The sequence below is a fragment of the Somniosus microcephalus genome, chromosome 2, assembly GCF_052327205.1.
Source record: "Somniosus microcephalus isolate GS21.2 chromosome 2, FLI_Smic_1.0, whole genome shotgun sequence".
NCBI classification, from domain to species: domain Eukaryota; kingdom Metazoa; phylum Chordata; class Chondrichthyes; order Squaliformes; family Somniosidae; genus Somniosus; species Somniosus microcephalus.
Genome location: NC_140988.1, coordinates 316,724,220 through 316,741,822, shown reverse-complemented (window position 1 = coordinate 316,741,822; position 17,603 = coordinate 316,724,220). Strand labels below are relative to the sequence as shown.

At 46.3% G+C, this 17,603-nt stretch overlaps 1 protein-coding gene across 1 annotated transcript in view; it reads right to left on the bottom strand.

Annotated features, from left to right (window-relative positions):
• The window catches only part of slc45a2 (solute carrier family 45 member 2), a 111,981-nt gene that overhangs the window by 33,807 nt on the left and 60,571 nt on the right, over window positions 1–17,603 (bottom strand). Inside the window, exon 5 of the mRNA XM_086004685.1 lies at window positions 4,918–5,041. Within this exon, the coding sequence (XP_085860811.1) occupies window positions 4,918–5,041 (124 nt within the window). The remainder of the gene's footprint in view (window positions 1–4,917; window positions 5,042–17,603) is intronic.

Sequence of the window (17,603 nt, the reverse complement as noted above, 5' to 3'; positions counted from 1 at the left end):
CAGATAGGTCAACAAGTTTTGGCCCGGGACTACCGTACCGAGAAATGGCAGCCTGGAACTATTTGCACACGACTAGGACCGCTGATCTATACCGTGGACATTGGAGAAAGCATAATAAGGCGCCATGCTGACCAGATCATAGAGTCATCCGAAAAGGGACAACCTACACCACAACTCTATACGCCTAATGATGAAGCAGAGATACCCATAGTATCTAACTCCGATCCGGTGATACTGGAACCAGATGAACCCGACACTGGCATTCAAGCCGAATCGACCTTGCCAAAAGAACCTACTACACCACCAAAAACTACTACACCACCGAGGCGTTATCCAGACCGAGTCAGGAAGCCTCCAGAGAGCCTGACTTATAATTGATTAACTGCAGCAAATGTGTAGATTATTGTTCTTGTAACATGTTCATTAATGATTACTTAAAATGTTATGTACTGGTTGTCTAAAAGGGAAGGAATTGTGGTGTATGTGCCTTTAAGAGCCTCTGTGTACTGTAATGCTGGTAATGGCCACTCGGGCTATATAAGCCTGTATAGTGTCTTGTATCTGTTAGTTCACCTCCAGACTTTGTGCAGTAAACACCTGTGAAACCAACTCCTACATTCCGTGTCTCCATTAACACACGGACACAACACCTGCTGTACATGGTCCATGTCTCTGAGGCATACAGCAGGGTGGGTATCACTGCTGCTCTGTAGACCATGAGCTTAGTGCCGGGTTTGAGATCCTGGTCTTCAAACACTCTCTTCCTCAGGCAACCGAAGGCTGCACTGGCACACTGAAGGCGGTGTTGGACTTCGTTATCGACGTCTGCCCTTGTTGACAATAGGCTCCTGAGGTATGGAAAGTGGTCCGTTATCCATGGCCTTGTCGTGGATATTGATAATCGGAAGGCAGCACTGTGTGGCGGGGGCAGGTTGGTCGAGGACCTTTGTCTTACGGATATTTAGTGTAAGGCCCATGCTCTCGTACGCTTCGGTGAAGGTGTTGACGATGGTTTGGAGTTTGACCTCCAAGTGAGCACAGACACAAGCATCGTCTGCATACTGTAATTCAACAACAGAGGATGGGACGATCTTGGATCTGGACTGGAGGCGACGGAGGTTGAACAGTTTCCCGTTTGTTCAGTAAATTAGCTCCACTCCAGCGGGGAGCTTACTGAGGGTGAGATGGAGCATTGCAGCAAGGAAGATCAAGAAGAGCGTTGGTGCGATGACACAGCCTTGTTTGACCCCGGTCCATACATGAATTGGGTCTGTGGTGGAACCGTTGGTCAGCATCACGACTTGCAAGTCGTCGTGAAGCAGGCAGAGGATGGTGACAAACTTTTTAGGACAGTCAAATTTGAGGAGGACACTGCATAATCCCTCACGGTTGACAGTGTCGAAGGCCTTTGTGAGATCAAAGGTGGCCATGTACAGCGGTTGGTGCTGTTCCCTGTATTTCTCTTGTAATTGACGTGCTGTGAAGATCATGTCCATTCTGCCCCTTAGTGGGCGGAATCCGCATCGTGACTCTGGGAGGAGCTCTTCGGCCACTGGGAGAAGGAGATTGAGGAGGATTCTTGTGATGACTTTCCCTGTGGCAGACAGCAGGGAAACTCCTCTGTAATTATCGCAATCGAACTTGTCACCTTTCTTGAAGATGGTCACAATTACGGCGTCTGAGATCCCCTGGCATGCTCTCCTCCTTCCAGATAAGAGAAATGAGTTCATGAATTTGCGCCAGTAGTGCTTCTCCGCCGTGCTTTAGTGCCTCGGCAGAGATTCCATCTGCTCCTGAGGCCTTGTTGTTTTTCAGTTGTCGGATGGCCTTTTCAACCTCATGCTGGCCTGGGGTTGTGCTGAGATGGTGGCGGGTAGCATGCTGCGGGATGGAGTTGAGGACACTCACGTCGAAGACAGAGTCTCAATTAAGGAGATCTTCAAACTGCTCCTTCCAGCAGGCACTGACTGCCTCTTTATCCTTGATGAGTACCTCTCCATTCTTGGCCTGCAGTGGGGTAGGACCTTGGGTGCTTGGGCCATAGATGGCCTTGACTGCGCTAAAGAATCCACGCACATCGTGGTTGTCAGCTAGCTGCTGGAGCTCCTGTGCTTTCTCCACCCACCATCTGTTTTTTAGGATATACTTGCCTTGGAGGCGGTACAACGAAGGTTCACTAGATTGATTCCTGGGATGAGAGATTGTGTAGAATGGGCCTATACTCTCTGGAGTTTAGAAGAATGAGAAGTGATCTCATTGAAACATAAGATTCTGAAGGGGATTGACAGAGTAGATGCTGAGAGGTTGTTTCCCTTGGCTGGAGTGTCTAGAACTAGGGGGTATAGTCTCAGGATAAAGGGTAGGCCATTTAAGACCGAGATGAGGAGGAATTTCTTCACTCAGGGTTGTGAATCTTTGGAATTCTCTGCCCCAGAGGGCTGTGAACGCTGAGTCTTTGAGTATATTCAAGGCTGAGATAGAAAACATTTTGGACTCTAGGGGAATCAAGGGATATAGAGATTGGGCAGGAAAGTGGAGTTGAGGGCGATGATTAACCATGATCTTATTGAATGGCGGAGCAGGCTTGAGAGGCCGTATGGCCTACCCCTGCTCCTATTTCTTATGTTCTTATTACTATGTCCTCTTCCTTGCAAGACTCTCCTCCCCAGCCACCTCCTGCAGCCAGAATTTACCTCCTGTTTAAGTGATGCAGGCTGGCTTTAAGAAGTGTAGGTTAGCTTTATTTGGGGCTAGCCTTGCACGAACTTGGTCCCCCTGCTCAGGTGTGCAGCCGCTCAACAGCACGTTTAGCATTGGGCTGCACGCTGTAGTCATTTAAATTTGCAGGCAGCACAAAGTTTGCCTGCTGCCTTCCTCAGAAGGCACGAGCACGGAGTAGTCGCACATTGCGATGCCCGCGCCCGTTTTCGGACCTTAACCAATTTCTAGGCCATGGACCTCAGCCTGAAAAGGAGATGTTTGAGAGATTATTCTATAGCAGTTTATAATATGGTTATGGGAATAGAAACGGTAAATATAGAATATTACTATAAATTACATTACAAGAGGAGGACAAGGGGACATAGGTACAACCTAGCAATTTAGGACTGATATCAGGAAATTCTACATACAAAGAGTGATTAACTTACAGAATAGACTTTCAGGAAGAAACAACAACCCAGAAATCTTTAAAGAAACAATTGGATGGTGAAATGAGTGGGGTTCAAGATCACTCCAGGTATATGAATGGGCTGAACGGCTGTCCTCTTCCCTAATTATCTTGTGATCTTGTGAAAAGAGCTCTTTGAATGTGTGGCGCACATATTGTACATGAAATATTCTAACAGGGTGATACAGTTTGAGACAAAATTTTTGTTACCAAGGACTATGAGAAGACAAAACTGTTAATCATTGTGCAGTATTGAGAGCTTTGTTGTAATTCCAAGAAACAGCTCTAAATGCTGGAGAGGCTTGGGAGAGCTCTGATCAACAGTGTGTTATAAATATCAATTGTAATCTAGCACTGGCCCAATTCACTGTCATTTATAGCTCTACCCAATTTTGTCAGGTTCTTTTAGCCTGATGAAAGTCTGATTTATGTACAGCATTACCTCAGCCAGAAAGACTGAAGATGTAATGAGAATGATCCGTAAATTCCAATATGTTGCTTACCACAAGTGGAATAATTGTTCATTCATACACCTCACAGAGGCAGAAAGTTAAAAAAAACTACAATCTCTTCTCGTGGCTGCATTTTTCCAAAGCTTCTCCCATTTCTGCCAATCATAAAATACAAGTCATGCAAAATTCGACAATACCAGCACCCTGTCCTCACCAAGCTCAACTGGCTTTCCATACGGAGATAGTGACAGTTTCAGACAAGAGAAGACTTTTGGTCTACTTAGCCCATATTTCCTTGGTGCATTTCTAATAAATGCCCCAGAAGATTACTGTCCTCACCTTCAAATCCCTCCACAGCCTTATCACTCCCTATCTTTGTGATTTACTCCAACCACACATCCCTGCAGTCCGTCAGTAATGGCCTACTGATCATTTACCATTCCCTCTGCTTCACCTCCAACAACCTTGCCCTCGTCTTCTGGGAATCCCTCCTTCAGCATCCCACATCCCTACTGGCCTTCAAAATTTCAAGGCTTTCCACTTTGTTGACAGTGTTTTTGCTCCAGATGACACTCTTCCGTCCCCTGATCCCCTGGTGGCCCTTTCCTATTCATCACTCAGAGATATCTCTTTGAATGTAATGAGTGCTATAAAAATGTAAATTGTTGTCTGTTTACAAAAAATGTCAGCAGAAAATGGAGCAAAAGAACTCAACGGTATACATTGGCTCTTTGAGCACTTGTCCAGCCAGAGGGGTCCTATTGGGAGTGGCATGGATAGCATCCATGAAAAAAATCTATGTCCTAAGCATGAAATTGTGGAAGCAGAGAAAATGTGATGTAAGTAATGCAATATAATAGGACACGATTGCTGCAAATTCCACCAGATGAAACAATTAATAGCACTTAAACATAAAAGAAATTTAAATTAGATTCGCTTTCATTTTATATTAATATAAGTGGCAGAAAATTAATAATACTGAAGGGTATTGGGTTGGAATCCAGTCAAGCGACTGAAAATGCAAATCACCAATTATTGATCAAAATTAATGTAAAGGAGAGTGCAAACATCTCAAGTCAAAAGGACAGAAAACAGAAATGTTTATAAAATTGCTGATCACATTTTTTAAATCACAACAATGCTTTGATTATCTGTTATTGCTATTAACTTGTATATCATATTTAAATAAGAGTTTGCATTTAGCAGGAAAGACTCACACTAGTCTGTTCTCAATATTAAAGCAAAGAGGCACTTAGCATGCAGAAAACAGTGAAGGATTAGATCTCTAGGACTTACATGAATAGACTGCTGAAAAAATGGCATTAATGCACAAACCCCAGCATCCTAGTTCAACACCTTGCTCGTAAGTAATGTATGAGGTGGAGTTGTGTTCTGCATATGGATCACCATTATACACTACCTGAAAGGTTTAAATAAAGAGATTAAGTGAAAAATAATAATAAAAATATGAACATATGAACATGAAAAAAAATGTTAGCCTCTTCATCTGCGAAATGGAAAATCAAGAAAGTGGAGGGCATTTTTTTTAAATAAACACTTAAAAGTCATGATTAATAGGTCGCATCAGGATTAATGCTGGAAAATCTCATGATACAAAAAATGCCATAAGAGACAAGTGGGATCATTGCCATTTAGAAAATCTAATGTAGCGTGATTTTCTCCTGATTTATTCCCCTGTTGGTTTTCAATCCAATTCTTTAATTTTAATTTGGATTTTCCAAGTTTGCAATACATCTGTTAAGACCACTACATTGCTGAAATTTTTTTTATGGGATTTGGGCATCGCTGGCAACGCCAGCATTTATTGCCCATTCCTAATTGCCCTTGAGAAGGTGGTGGTGAGCCACCTTCTTGAACCACTGCAGTCCATGTGGTGAAGGTACTCCCACAGTGCTGTTAGGTAGAGAGTTCCAGGATATTGACCCAGCGACGATGAAGGATCGGCGATATACTCCTAAGTCAGGATGGTGTGTGACTTGGAGGGGAACTTGGAGGTGGTGGTGTTCCCATGCGCCTGCTGCCCTTGTCCTTCTAGGTGGAAGAGGTCACGGGTTTGGGAGGTGCTGCCGAAGAAACCTTGGCGAATTGCTGCAGTGCATCTTGTAGATGGTACACACTGCAACCATGGTACGCCGGTGGTGGAGTAAGTAAATGTTTAAGGTGGTGGATGGGGTGGCAATCAAGCAGGCTGCTTTGTCCTGGATGGGGCGAGCTTTTTGAGTGTTGTTGGAGCTGCACTCATCCAGACAAGTGGAGAGTATTCCATCACACTCCTTACTTGTGCCTTGTAGATAGTGGAAAGGCTTTGGGGAGTCAGGAGGTGAGACACTCGCTGCAGAATACCTAGCCTCTGACCTGCTCTTGTTGCCATGGTAGTTATGTGGCTGGTCCAGTTAAGTTTCTGGCCAATGGTGACTCCCAGGATGTTGATGGTGGGGGATTCAGTGATGGTAATACCATTGAATGTCAAGGGGTGGTGGTTAGGCACTCGCTTGTTGGAGAGTCATTGCCTGGCACTTCTGTGGTGTGAATGTTACCTGCCACTTATCAGCCCAAGCCTGAACATTGTCCAGATTGTGTTGCATGGGGGCATGGACTGCTTCATTATCTGAGGAGTTGTGAATGGCACTGAACACTGTACAGTCATCAGCGAACATCCCCATTTCTGACCTTATGTTGGAGGGAAGGTCATTGATGAAGTAGCTGAAGATGGGTGGACACTGCCCTGAGGAAGTCCTGCTGCGATGTCCTGGGGCTGTGATGATTGACCTTCAACCACCACCACAACGATCTTCCTTTGTGCTAGGTATGACTCCAGCCAGTGGAGAGTTTTCCCCCTGATTCCCATTGACTTCAGTTTTACTAGGGCCCCTTGATGCCACACTCTGTCAAATGCTGCCTTAATGTCTAGGGCAGTCCCTCTCACCTCACCTCTGGAATTCAGCTCCTTTGTCCATATTTGGACCAAGGATGTATTGAGGTCGGGAGCCGAGTGGTCTTGACGGAACCCAAGCTGGGCATCAGTGAGCAGGTTATTGGTGAGTAAGTGCCGCTTGCTAGCACTGTTGATAATCATCAGCAAAGTGATGGAAGGTGTTAAGAGTAGACTGATGGGGAGGCAATTGGCTGGATTGGATTTGTCCAGCTTTGCGTGGACAGGACATACCTGAGCAGTTTTCCACATTGTCAGATAGATGCTAGTGTTGTAGCTGTACTGGAACAGCTTGGCTAGAGGCGCGGCTAGTTCTGGTGCACGTCTTCAGCACAATAGCTGGGAAGCTGTCGGGGCCCATAGTCTTTGCTGTATCCAGTGCGCTCAGCTGTTTCTTGATATCACATGGGGTGAATCGAATTGGCTGAAGACTGGCTTCTGTGATGGTGGGAACCTCAGGAGTAAGCGGATATGGATCATCCACTTGGCACTTCTGGCTGAAGATGGTTGCAAATGCTTCAGCCTTGTCTTTTGCACTCACCTGCTGGGCTCCACCATCATTGAGGATGGGGATATTCATGGAGGTGCCTCCACCCGTTAGTTGTTTAATGGTCCACCACCATTCATGACTGGATGTGACAGGACTGCAGAACTTTGATCTGATCTGTTAATTGTGGGATTGCTTAGCCCTGTCTATAGCATGCTGCTTCTGCTTTTTAGCATGCATGTAGTCCTTTGTTGCAAATTTCCCAGGTTGGCACCTCATTTTTAGGTACGCCTGGTGCTGCTCCTGTATACCACTGTGCCGCCACCCCTGGTGGGTCCTGGCACGCTCTTCTACACTCCTTATTAAACCAGGGTTGGTCCCCTAGCTTGATGGTAATGGTAGAGTGAGGGATATGCCGGGCCATGAGGTTACAGATTGTGGTGGAATACAATTCTGCTGCTGCTGATGGCCCACAGCAGCAGAATTGTATGCTGCTGGTTGACAGGGTAGATGCTGAGAGGTTGTTTCCCCTGGCAGGAGTGTCTAGAACTCGGGGGCATAATCTCAGGATAATGGGTAGGCCATTTAAGACTGAGATGAGGAGGAATTTCTTCACTCAGAGGGTTGTGAATCTTTGGAATTCTTTGCCCCAGAGGGCTGTGAATGCTGAGTCTTTGAGTATATTCAAGGCTGAGATAGATAGATTTTTGGACTCTAGGGGAATCAAGGGATATGGAGATCGGGTGGGAAAGTGCAGTTGAGATCAATGATCAGCCATGATCTTATTGAATGGCGGAGCAGGCTCGAGGGGCCGTGTGGCCTACTCATGCTCTTATTTCTTATGTTCTCATGGATGGCCAATTTTGAGCTGCTCTTCTTAGGCAGTTCCTCAGAAACGAGGATGACTTGCTTCCACACTAAAAATGAGTTCCCAGGTGACTGATGAGTTCAATGCAGGACCTACAGTCTCTGTCATAGGTGGGGCAGACGGTGGTTGAAGGGGCGGGTGGATGGGGTGCTTGGGTTGACGTGCACTCCTTCCGCTGTTTGCACTTGGCTTCCGCTTGCTCCCGGCAAAGAGACTCGAGGTGTTCGGCGCCTTCCCGGATGCTTCTCCTCCATTTTGAGCTGTCTTGGGCCAGGGATTCCCCAGGTGTCAGACGGGATGTTGCATTTTTTCAAGGAGGCTTTGAGGGTGTCCTTGAAGCATTTCCTCTGCCCACCTGGGGCTCTCTTGCCGTGTCGGACTCCGAGTAGAGCGCTTGTTTTGGGAGTCTCGTATCAGGCATGCGGACAATGTGGCCCATCCATTGGAGCTGATCGAGCATGGGCAATGCTGGCCTGAGCAAGAACACTGACATTGATGCGCCTATCCCACCAATGGATTTGCAGGATCTTGCGGAGGCAGCATTGGTGGCACCTCTCCAGTGCTTTGAGGTGCCTGCTGTACATGGTCCATGTCTCTGAAGCATACAGCAGGGCGGGAATCACTACTGCTCTGTAGACCATGAGCTTGTTGCTGGGTTTGAGGTCCTGGTCTTTAAACACTCTCTTCCTCAGGTGACCGAAGGCTGCACTGGCACACTGAAGGCAGTGTTGAACTTCATCATCGACGTCTGCCCTTGTTGACAGTAGGCTCCCGAGGTATGGAAAGTGGTCCACGTTGTCCAAGGCCTCGTCGTGGATTTTGATAATCGGGGGCAGTACTGTGTGGCGGGGGCAGGTTGGTAGAGGACCTTTGTCTTATGGATGTTTAGTGTAAGGCACGTGCTCTCGTACACTTTGGCGAAGGTGTTGATGATGGTTTGAAGTTCGACCTCCGAGCGAGTGCAGACGCAAGCGTCGTCTGCATACTGTAATTCGATGACAGAGGATGGGACGACCTTGGATCTGGGCTGGTGGTGACGGAGGTTGAACAGTTTCCCATTTGTTCTGTAGATAAGCTCCACTCCAGCGGGGAGCTTACTGAGGATGAAATGGAGCATTGCAGCAAGGAAGATCGAGAAGAACGTTGACACAACCTTGCTTGACCCCGGTCCGTACATGAATTGGGTCTGTAGTTGGTCAGGATCACGGCTTGCATGTCGTCGTGAAGCAGTCGGAGGATGGTGACAAACTTTTGAGTGTAGCCAAATTTGAGGAGGACACTCCATAACATCTCACGGTTGACAGTATCGAAGGCCTTTGTGAGCTGCTAGATCTGCTCTGAATCTATCCCATTTAGCACTCTGGTAATTCCACACAACACGATGGAGGGTGACCTCAGTGTGAAGACGGAACTTCATCTCCACAAAGATTGCGGTGATCACTGCCAGCAATACTGTCATGGACAGATGCATCTGCAACAGGTAGATTGGTGAGGACGAGGTCAAGTAGGTTTTTCCCTCGTGTTGGTTCTCTCACCACCTATCGCAGACCCAGACTGGCAGCTATGTCTTTCAGGACTCGGCCAGCTGGGTCAGTAGTGGTGCCACTCTTGGTGTACATTCTGTGCCCTTGCTACTCTCAATGCTTCTTTCAAGTGATGTTCAACATGGAGGAGTACTGATTCATCAGTTGCAGGAGGGTGGTAGGTGGTAATCAGCAGGAGGTTTCCTTGCCCATGCTTGACCTGAAGCCATGAGACTTCATGGGGTCCATAGTCAATGTTGAGGACTCCCAGGGCCACTCCTTCCCGACTGTATACCACTGTGTCGCCACCCCGGTGGGTCTGTCCTGCTGGTGATGGAGGCATTTGGGACATTGGCTGAAAGGTATGATTCTGTGAGTATGAGTAAGGCTGTTGCTTGACTAGTCTGTGGGACAGCTCTCCCAATTTTGGCACAAGATGTTGGTGAGTAGGACTTGGGTCAATTGGGCTGGGTGTGCCATTGCCATGTCCGTAGCCAGTGCCAAGGTCGACGCTGGGTGGTCCGTCCTGTTTCATTCTTATTATTGTGTTTCATAGTGGTTTGTTACAACTGAGAGGCTTGCTAGGTCATTTCAGAGGGCAGTTAAGGGTCAACCACATTGCTGTGGGTCTGGAGTCACATATAGGCCAGACCGGGTAAGAACAGCAGATTTCCTTCCCTGAAGGACATTAGTGAACCAGATGGGTTTTTACGACAATTCGATAGTTTCATGGTCACCATTACTGATACTAGCTTTTTATTTCAGATATATTTAATTAACTGAATTTAAATTCCCCAACTGTGGCGGTGGGATCATAGAAACATAGAAGATAGGAGCAGGAGTAGGCCATTCAGCCCCTCGAGTCTGTTCTGCCATTTAATGAGATCATGGCTGATCATCCAAATTCAGTACCCTGTCCCTGCTTTCTCCCCAAATCCCTTAATCCCTTTAGCCTTAAGAAATATATCCAACTCCTTCTTGAATATATTTAATGAATTGGCCTCAACTGCCTTTTGTGGTAGAGAATTCCACAGGTTCACCACTCTCTGGGTGAAGAAATTCCTCCTCATCTCTGTCCTAAATGGCTTACCCCTTATCTTTAGACTGTGACTCCTGGTTCTGGACTCCCCCGCCATTGGGAACATCCTTCCTGCATCTAGTCTGTCTAGTCCTGTCAGAATTTTATAAGTTTCAATGAGGTCCCCTCTCATTCTTCTAAACTCCAGCGAGTATAAGCCCAATTGACCCAATCTCCTCATCCGTCATTCCTGCCATCCCAGGTATCAGTCTCATTAGTCCAGGCCTCTGGATTACTAGCCTAGTGACATTACCACTATGCTACCATTCCCTTAAATGTTCAGATAACAGTCCTCGCTGTGTCTTTGTTCCTTTCTGACATCAATCAACATTTATTTGTAACTAGTCAGAAATTTATTGGCCTGCTGCATTGTTATTGCTGGCAGTTGATGCAGCTCCAGTCAAGTGGTGTCAAAACCAATTAATGGCCCAGTAATTCCTGTCACAACGCGTGAGTAAGGACGGGGTACTCACGCGTGTGCCAGGAGGAATTGCCGGTTTTCAGCATGCACAGCGCATTCGCTGAAAACCGGCATTTCCTGTCCTCTGACCCAAGGGGTTAAGAGGCTGAACGCATGCGCGGTATTGGGCAGCGCGCGCGACTTGGATTTCCTGTATTTTTACAGATTTGCGCATGTGTAAAGGGCTCCGGTTTTTACGCATTGAAAAACCACACGTAAGTACTTAGTTTTACAGGTAAGTGGTCTTTTAGTACAATTTAGAATTTTTTTTTTTTTCCCACAGGTTTATTATTTTTAAAGAATCTACAGTAAGGTAAGTTTAGTTTTAGACCCTATTTTTAAAAAATTTATTTTTTTCAAAAATTTGATTAATTGTTTAAAATAGTTTTTTAAAGTTATTCATAGTTAATTTAATTATTGGGATGCTTTTTAAAATTTTATTTAAAGTTTAAGTAGTGTTTTGGGGTGCCGTACTTTTCATGAGTTTGACAGTCTTTACTATCAAACTTATGAATGAAGTTTCCCCTCCCCTGATTGGCTGAACAGTGCTCACCTGATCCCAGCCGGCACATCGCACTAACTACGCTGCTGGGTCAGGTTAGCACAGCGCGCCAAGATCAGAACCTGGCCACTGAAAGGAAATCCACTGCGGGCCAGGTTTCAGATGTCGGCGCGCCGGGTAAGTGCACATCGGGGGCTTGCATGCGCGGCAAGCCCCCGACACCAAGTTCTGGGCCAATAGATAGAGTTTCAAAGCTTATCCTGACTTACATTCAGAACACAAAAGAAAAAATGTTTTTCCAACAGATCAAACAATCCATAAGCAAGGAAAATGTTCTACAACGTCCAGAACAGATGATCACAGGATCAGTTTAGATGAAGGCCCTTTGGCCCAGTTAATATCTTCTATAATGCACACTCTAAAAAATTCCCATTACAGTCTAGCGGTTTCACAAATTAATCACTGTCCTGGTCATAACCACCATTCTTGGCAGCCTATTCCAGCTTTTGGATCACCTTTTGTGCAAATAAATAGTTATTAACATCTGTTCTAAACTTGCTATTCACAACTCTGAGCCTGTAATCTCCTGTTCGGTTACCTGGTATCGAAATTTATCCAGGATTTACATCAATATCCCATTAAGTATCACAAATAAATTGTTAAAGTTCCCTCTGAAATGTCTCTTTTTAAGGCTGAATAGCCCATCACACCTAGACATTTCTCACAGCTCATCCATCTGACACTGGGGATAAGCCTCCTTGATCTTCTCTTCACCACCTCCAGAGCCTGGATGGTCCATCTATTTATGGTGGTCAGAACTGTGTGCAGTTCGTCAGGTGCCATCCAATCACAGCTTCATCATGACTGCTGGGGACTTAAAACTGGGCTAATATGAGTATATGGTCTAGAAATGTGTCCATTTAGCGTCCATTTTTCAGGCTCTAACCAGTCTCCTAAGCCTCCAATATGGCGGGCAGGAAGCACACACTCATTACAAGCAGGGAGTGCATCACCTTCAATATTGTTGAAGGCCAAAACAATCGGGATTCAGTGTCCACGACAGAAATAGGTGATAGGTCCATCTGCGGGATTGCACTCAGGAAAGCCAAGTCTACATGTGGCCTGCCGTAACCGACAAGATTTTAAAATATACTTACCTGAATGAGGAATCGGCAGGAGCAGGAGTGTTCCTCCCGGACGCACATTTAAAGAACATTGGCTGCTGCCAGCCACCACTCGACCTCTCCTCTAATCGTTGCTGCTACTCCACCCATCGAGTTGCTGCCACTGCCTCTCCAGCCACCACTACTTCTCCTGACGCATTTGACCCCATTCCCAAGCTGCTCACCCCCTTCCCAGTCACCCCATTCTTCATAAAAACCATTCCCGGTTGCCGCCCCCAGCACCCCACACTGCCATTAGGGTTGCCAACATTGGTTGGTTGTATTCCTGGAGGCTTCATCATAGGATTCCTGCCTCCAACCGCCCCACCCAGTCAAAAAGCCTTTTGTTCCCCGCCTTTCTCCAATATTGGGGGTAATATACTGGCATGGGTGGAAGATTGGCTATCTAACAGAAAACAGAGAGTTGGGATAAATGGTTCATTCTCGGGTTGGCATCAGTAACTAGTGGTGTTCCGCAGGGGTCAGTGCTGGGACCCCAACTCTTTATAATCTATATTAACGATTTGGAGGAAGGGACCAAGTGCAACGTATCCAAGTTTGCCAATGATACAAAGATGGAAGGGAAAGCAGTGAGTGAGGAGGACATAAATAACCTGCAAAAGGACATGGACAGGCAAAGTGAGTGGGCAGAAATTTGGCAGATGGAATATAATGTTGGAAAGTGTGAGGTTATGCACTTTGGCAGAAAAAATCAAAGAGCAAGTTATTATCTAAATGGAAAGAAACTGCAAAGTGCTACAGTACAAAGGGATCTGGGGGTCCTGGTGCATGAAACACAGAAGGTTAGCATGCAGGTACAGCAGGTGATCAGGAAGTGTTGAATCCGTGATTCTTAAAGTATGATATTTTCCAATAACTACACGGAGGCTGTAACTTAACAATCAACAGGTGTTTACTGCAGGAGGGCAGTCTAAAGACTGACAGTACAGAGGCATGCTCAAGGCTTATATACAGGTGTGGTCACTGCCGGTACTACAGTATACAGGAGCTGTAAAAGTAGTTCTCTCTTAAAGGTACATACACTACAATTCCTCCCCTTTCAGATTAGCAGTACCCATAATATTCAAATAACAATTAACACTTTAACATGCACATTAAACGGAAAAAGTCCATTTATAGATTCAGTCTTTGGGGCAGCCTTCTGATCCTTTCTGGATAGCGCCTTTCCTGAGGTTCTTGTTCTTGGTGCGGAGGCGATTCTGGCCCCTTTTCGTCGGTTATTTCATCAGTTTCCGATGCTACTGTTACTGAGGTAGATGCTACCGGTATGTCGGGTTCATCCCCAGGGACGCGAGACATGGGGTTGACTCGTTCCTGTGACGCTAAGATCTGGTCGACGTGGCATCTCACAATGTTCTCCCCGACATCCGCTGTGTACATTAATGGCCCCTGCCGTGTGCATATTGTTCCAGGTTGCCATTTCTCTGTTCGGTAGTCATGGGCCAAGACTGGTTGTCCTACATTGAAGCTGCTTGTCGGCTTCTCATTGATGTGCTGGAATTGTTTATCCTCAACATTTCTTCGCACATTTGGTCTGAGCAAATCCAGACGAGATCTCAACCATCGGTTAAAGAACATCATGGCCGGGGTCTGGTTGGTAACTGCATGTGTCGCATTTCTGTAGGCTAACAGGAAATTGTCCACCTTATGCTGTAGTGGAATTTCATCATCGCACATGGCCTTTATCGCCTTTTAAAGGTTTGTACGAACCTCTCAGCCAATCCATTTGTGGCTGGATGATACGGGGCGGATGTGTAATGCCTTACCCCATTCCTTCTCATAAATTTCCAAAACTCTTCGGACACAAACTGTGGTCCATTATCAGAGCAAATCTGCTCTGGCAAGCTGTTCCTGGCAAATATGGTCCGTAGGACTGCAATCGTTTTCTCCATGGTGGTGGAGGACATTTTGATCACCTCAGGCCATTTCGAGTGAGCATCCACTGCTATTAAGAACATTGAGTCCATGAATGGACCAGCAAAATCAATATGCACCCGTTGCCATGGAGAGGAGGGCCATTCCCATGGATGTAGAGGGGCATATGGTGGTGCATTTTGGACCTTCTGGCATCCTGAGCAGCTCTTGGTTAGGTCCTCGATTTGTTGATCGATCCCCGGCCACCACACATAAGCCCTAGCAAGGCTTTTCATTTTCACCCCTCCCAGATGACCTTCGTGAAGCTCATTGAGCACTCTCTCCCTTAACTTGGGTGGAATTACCACTCGGGATCCATACATCACTGTCCCCTGGCATACTGACAGCTGTTCTCTTCTGGATGAGAATGCTGGCAACAGTGAGTCACCATGTGTTGGCCATCCCCTCACCGTCAAATCATATACCCAAGACAGTGTCGGATCATTGCGGGTCTCCTTCTCGATATCCGCGTTAGTTACTGGCAATCGTTCAATTATTGACGAATAAAATATCTCGATAGGGTCCACTGCTGGTGCTTCCTCCACAGTAGGCAGTGGCAGGCGTGATAACCCATCAGCGTTTCCATGCTGTTTCGTGCCTTTATATTCTATTTCATATTGGTTCGCCCCTAGAAAAAGGGTCCATCTTTGTAACCGTTGTGCAGTCATCACCGGAACGCCCTTCTTTGGATTAAAGATGGAGACAAGTGGTTGGTGGTCAGTCAGCAAGGTGAACTTCTGCCCATGCAGAAAGTGGTTGAATTTTTTTACTCCCCATACTAGGCTGAGGGCCTCCCTGTCGATCTGGGCGTAGTTGCGCTCGGCTGAGGTTAGTGACCGAGACGCAAAGGCTACTGGCCTCTCCAACCCGTCTGGGAATTTGTGCGACAGCACTGCTCCAATACCATAGGGTGATGCATCACATGCCAACCGAATTGGTAGTGCTGGGTTGAAATGGGCCAACACCTCTTTTGATGTGATCAATTCTTTGCACTTCTGGAAAGCTCGTTTACATTCGTCATTCTACTTCCATGGTACCCCCGTTTGCAGTAGGGTGTTCAGTGGGTGTAATACTGTAGACAAATTTGGTAAGAACTTATGGTAGTAGCTCACCAGCCCGAGGAACGACCTCAGTTGTGACACATTTTCCGGTGCTGGAGCCTTGACTACTGCCTCAATCTTTTCAGGGGACTTATGTAACCCTCCTTCATCAATAACGTGGCCACAATACGAGATCTGCTTCTGGAAAAACTCGCACTTGTGGCGATTAGCTCGTAGCCCATATTCCTTTAATCTAGTGAGCACCTTCTCCAGGTTGGCAAGGTGATCACTGTCATTTTCGTCCGTGACCAGGATGTCGTCCAAATAACACTGGGTCCCTGGAATCCCTTGCAGGACTTGATCCATCACCCTTTGCCAAATAGCCGGAGCCGATGCTACCCCGAACACCAGCCGGTTACATTGGTAGAGACCTTTGTGAGTGTTGATCGTGAGGTATTGTTTCGAGGCTTCTTCTACCTCCATGTGCAAGTACGCCTGGGCCAGATCAATTTTGGTGAAGCGTTTACTTCCAGATAGCGAAGCGAAAATATCCTCAATCCGTGGAAGCGGATATTGTACCGTGTGAAGGATTGGGTTCACTGTCACCTTAAAATCCCCACAGATGTGGACCTTCTTTGGTTCCCCAGGCGTATTACTCAACGACCTCTTCATTATAAAAAATCACGGGATTGGGGGTAATATTCTGGCGTGGGTGGAGAATTGGCTCTCTAACAGAAAGCAGAGAGTTGGGATAAATGGTTCGTTCTCAGACTGGCAATCAGTAACTAGTGGTGTTCCGCAGGGGTCAGTGCTGGGTCCCCAACTCTTTACAATCTATATTAACGATTTGGAGGAGGGGACCGAGTGTAACATATCAAAGTTTGCAGATGATACAAAGATGGGAGGGAAAGTAGTGAGTGAGGAGGACATAAAAAACCTGCAAAGTGACATAGACAGGCTAAGTAAGTGGGCAGAGATTTGGCAGATGGAATACAATACTGGAAAGTGTGAGGTTATGCACTTTAGCAGGAAAAATCATAGAGCAAGTTATTATCTTAATGGCAAGAAACTGGAAAGTACTGTAGTACAAAGGGATCTGGGGGTCCTGGTGCACGAAACTCAAAAAGTTAGTATGCAGGTGAAGCAAGTGATCAAGAAGGCCAATGGAATGTTTGCTTTTATTGCTAGGGGGATAGAATATAAAAACAGGGAGGTATTGCTGCAGTTATACAAGGTATTGGTGAGACCGCACCTGGAATACTGCATACAGTTTTGGTGTCCATACTTAAAAAAGACATACTTGCTCTCGGGTCAGTACAAAGAAGGTTCACTCGGTTAATCCCGGGGATGAGGGGGTGGTCATATGAGGAGAGGTTGAGTAGATTGGGACTCTACTCATTGGAGTTCAGAAGAATGAGAGGCCATCTTATTGAAACATATAAGATTGTGAAGGGGCTTGATCGGGTGGATGCGGTGAGGATGTTCCCAATGAAGGGTGAAACTAGAATTAGGGGGCATAATCTTAAAATAAGGGGCTGCTCTTTCAAAACTGAGATGAGGAGAAACTTCTTCACTCAGAGGGTGGTAGGTTTGTGGAATTTGCTGCCCCAGAAAGCTGTGGAAGCTACATCATTAAATAAATTTAAAACAGAAATAGATAGCTTCCTAGAAGTAAAGGGAATTAAGGGTTACGGGGAGCAGGCAGGAAATTGGACATGAGTCTAGGTTCGGAATGGTCATGGCCCTGTTGGTAGTGGAGCGGGCCCAGGGGCTGTGTAGCCTGGTTCTGCTGCTACTTCTTGTGTTCTAATTCTGTGTTAGATTTCAGGAGATGGTTTTATTCCTGTTCCTGGCTGGGGTGGAGATCGCCTTTACAGAAGGTAAGTACTGTAGAAAATATAGGGACAGAGTGATCTCCTGGAAGAGTTTCGATCGCCTAGATGGGTCGGAGAGGAATTTCCCAGATTTTTTCT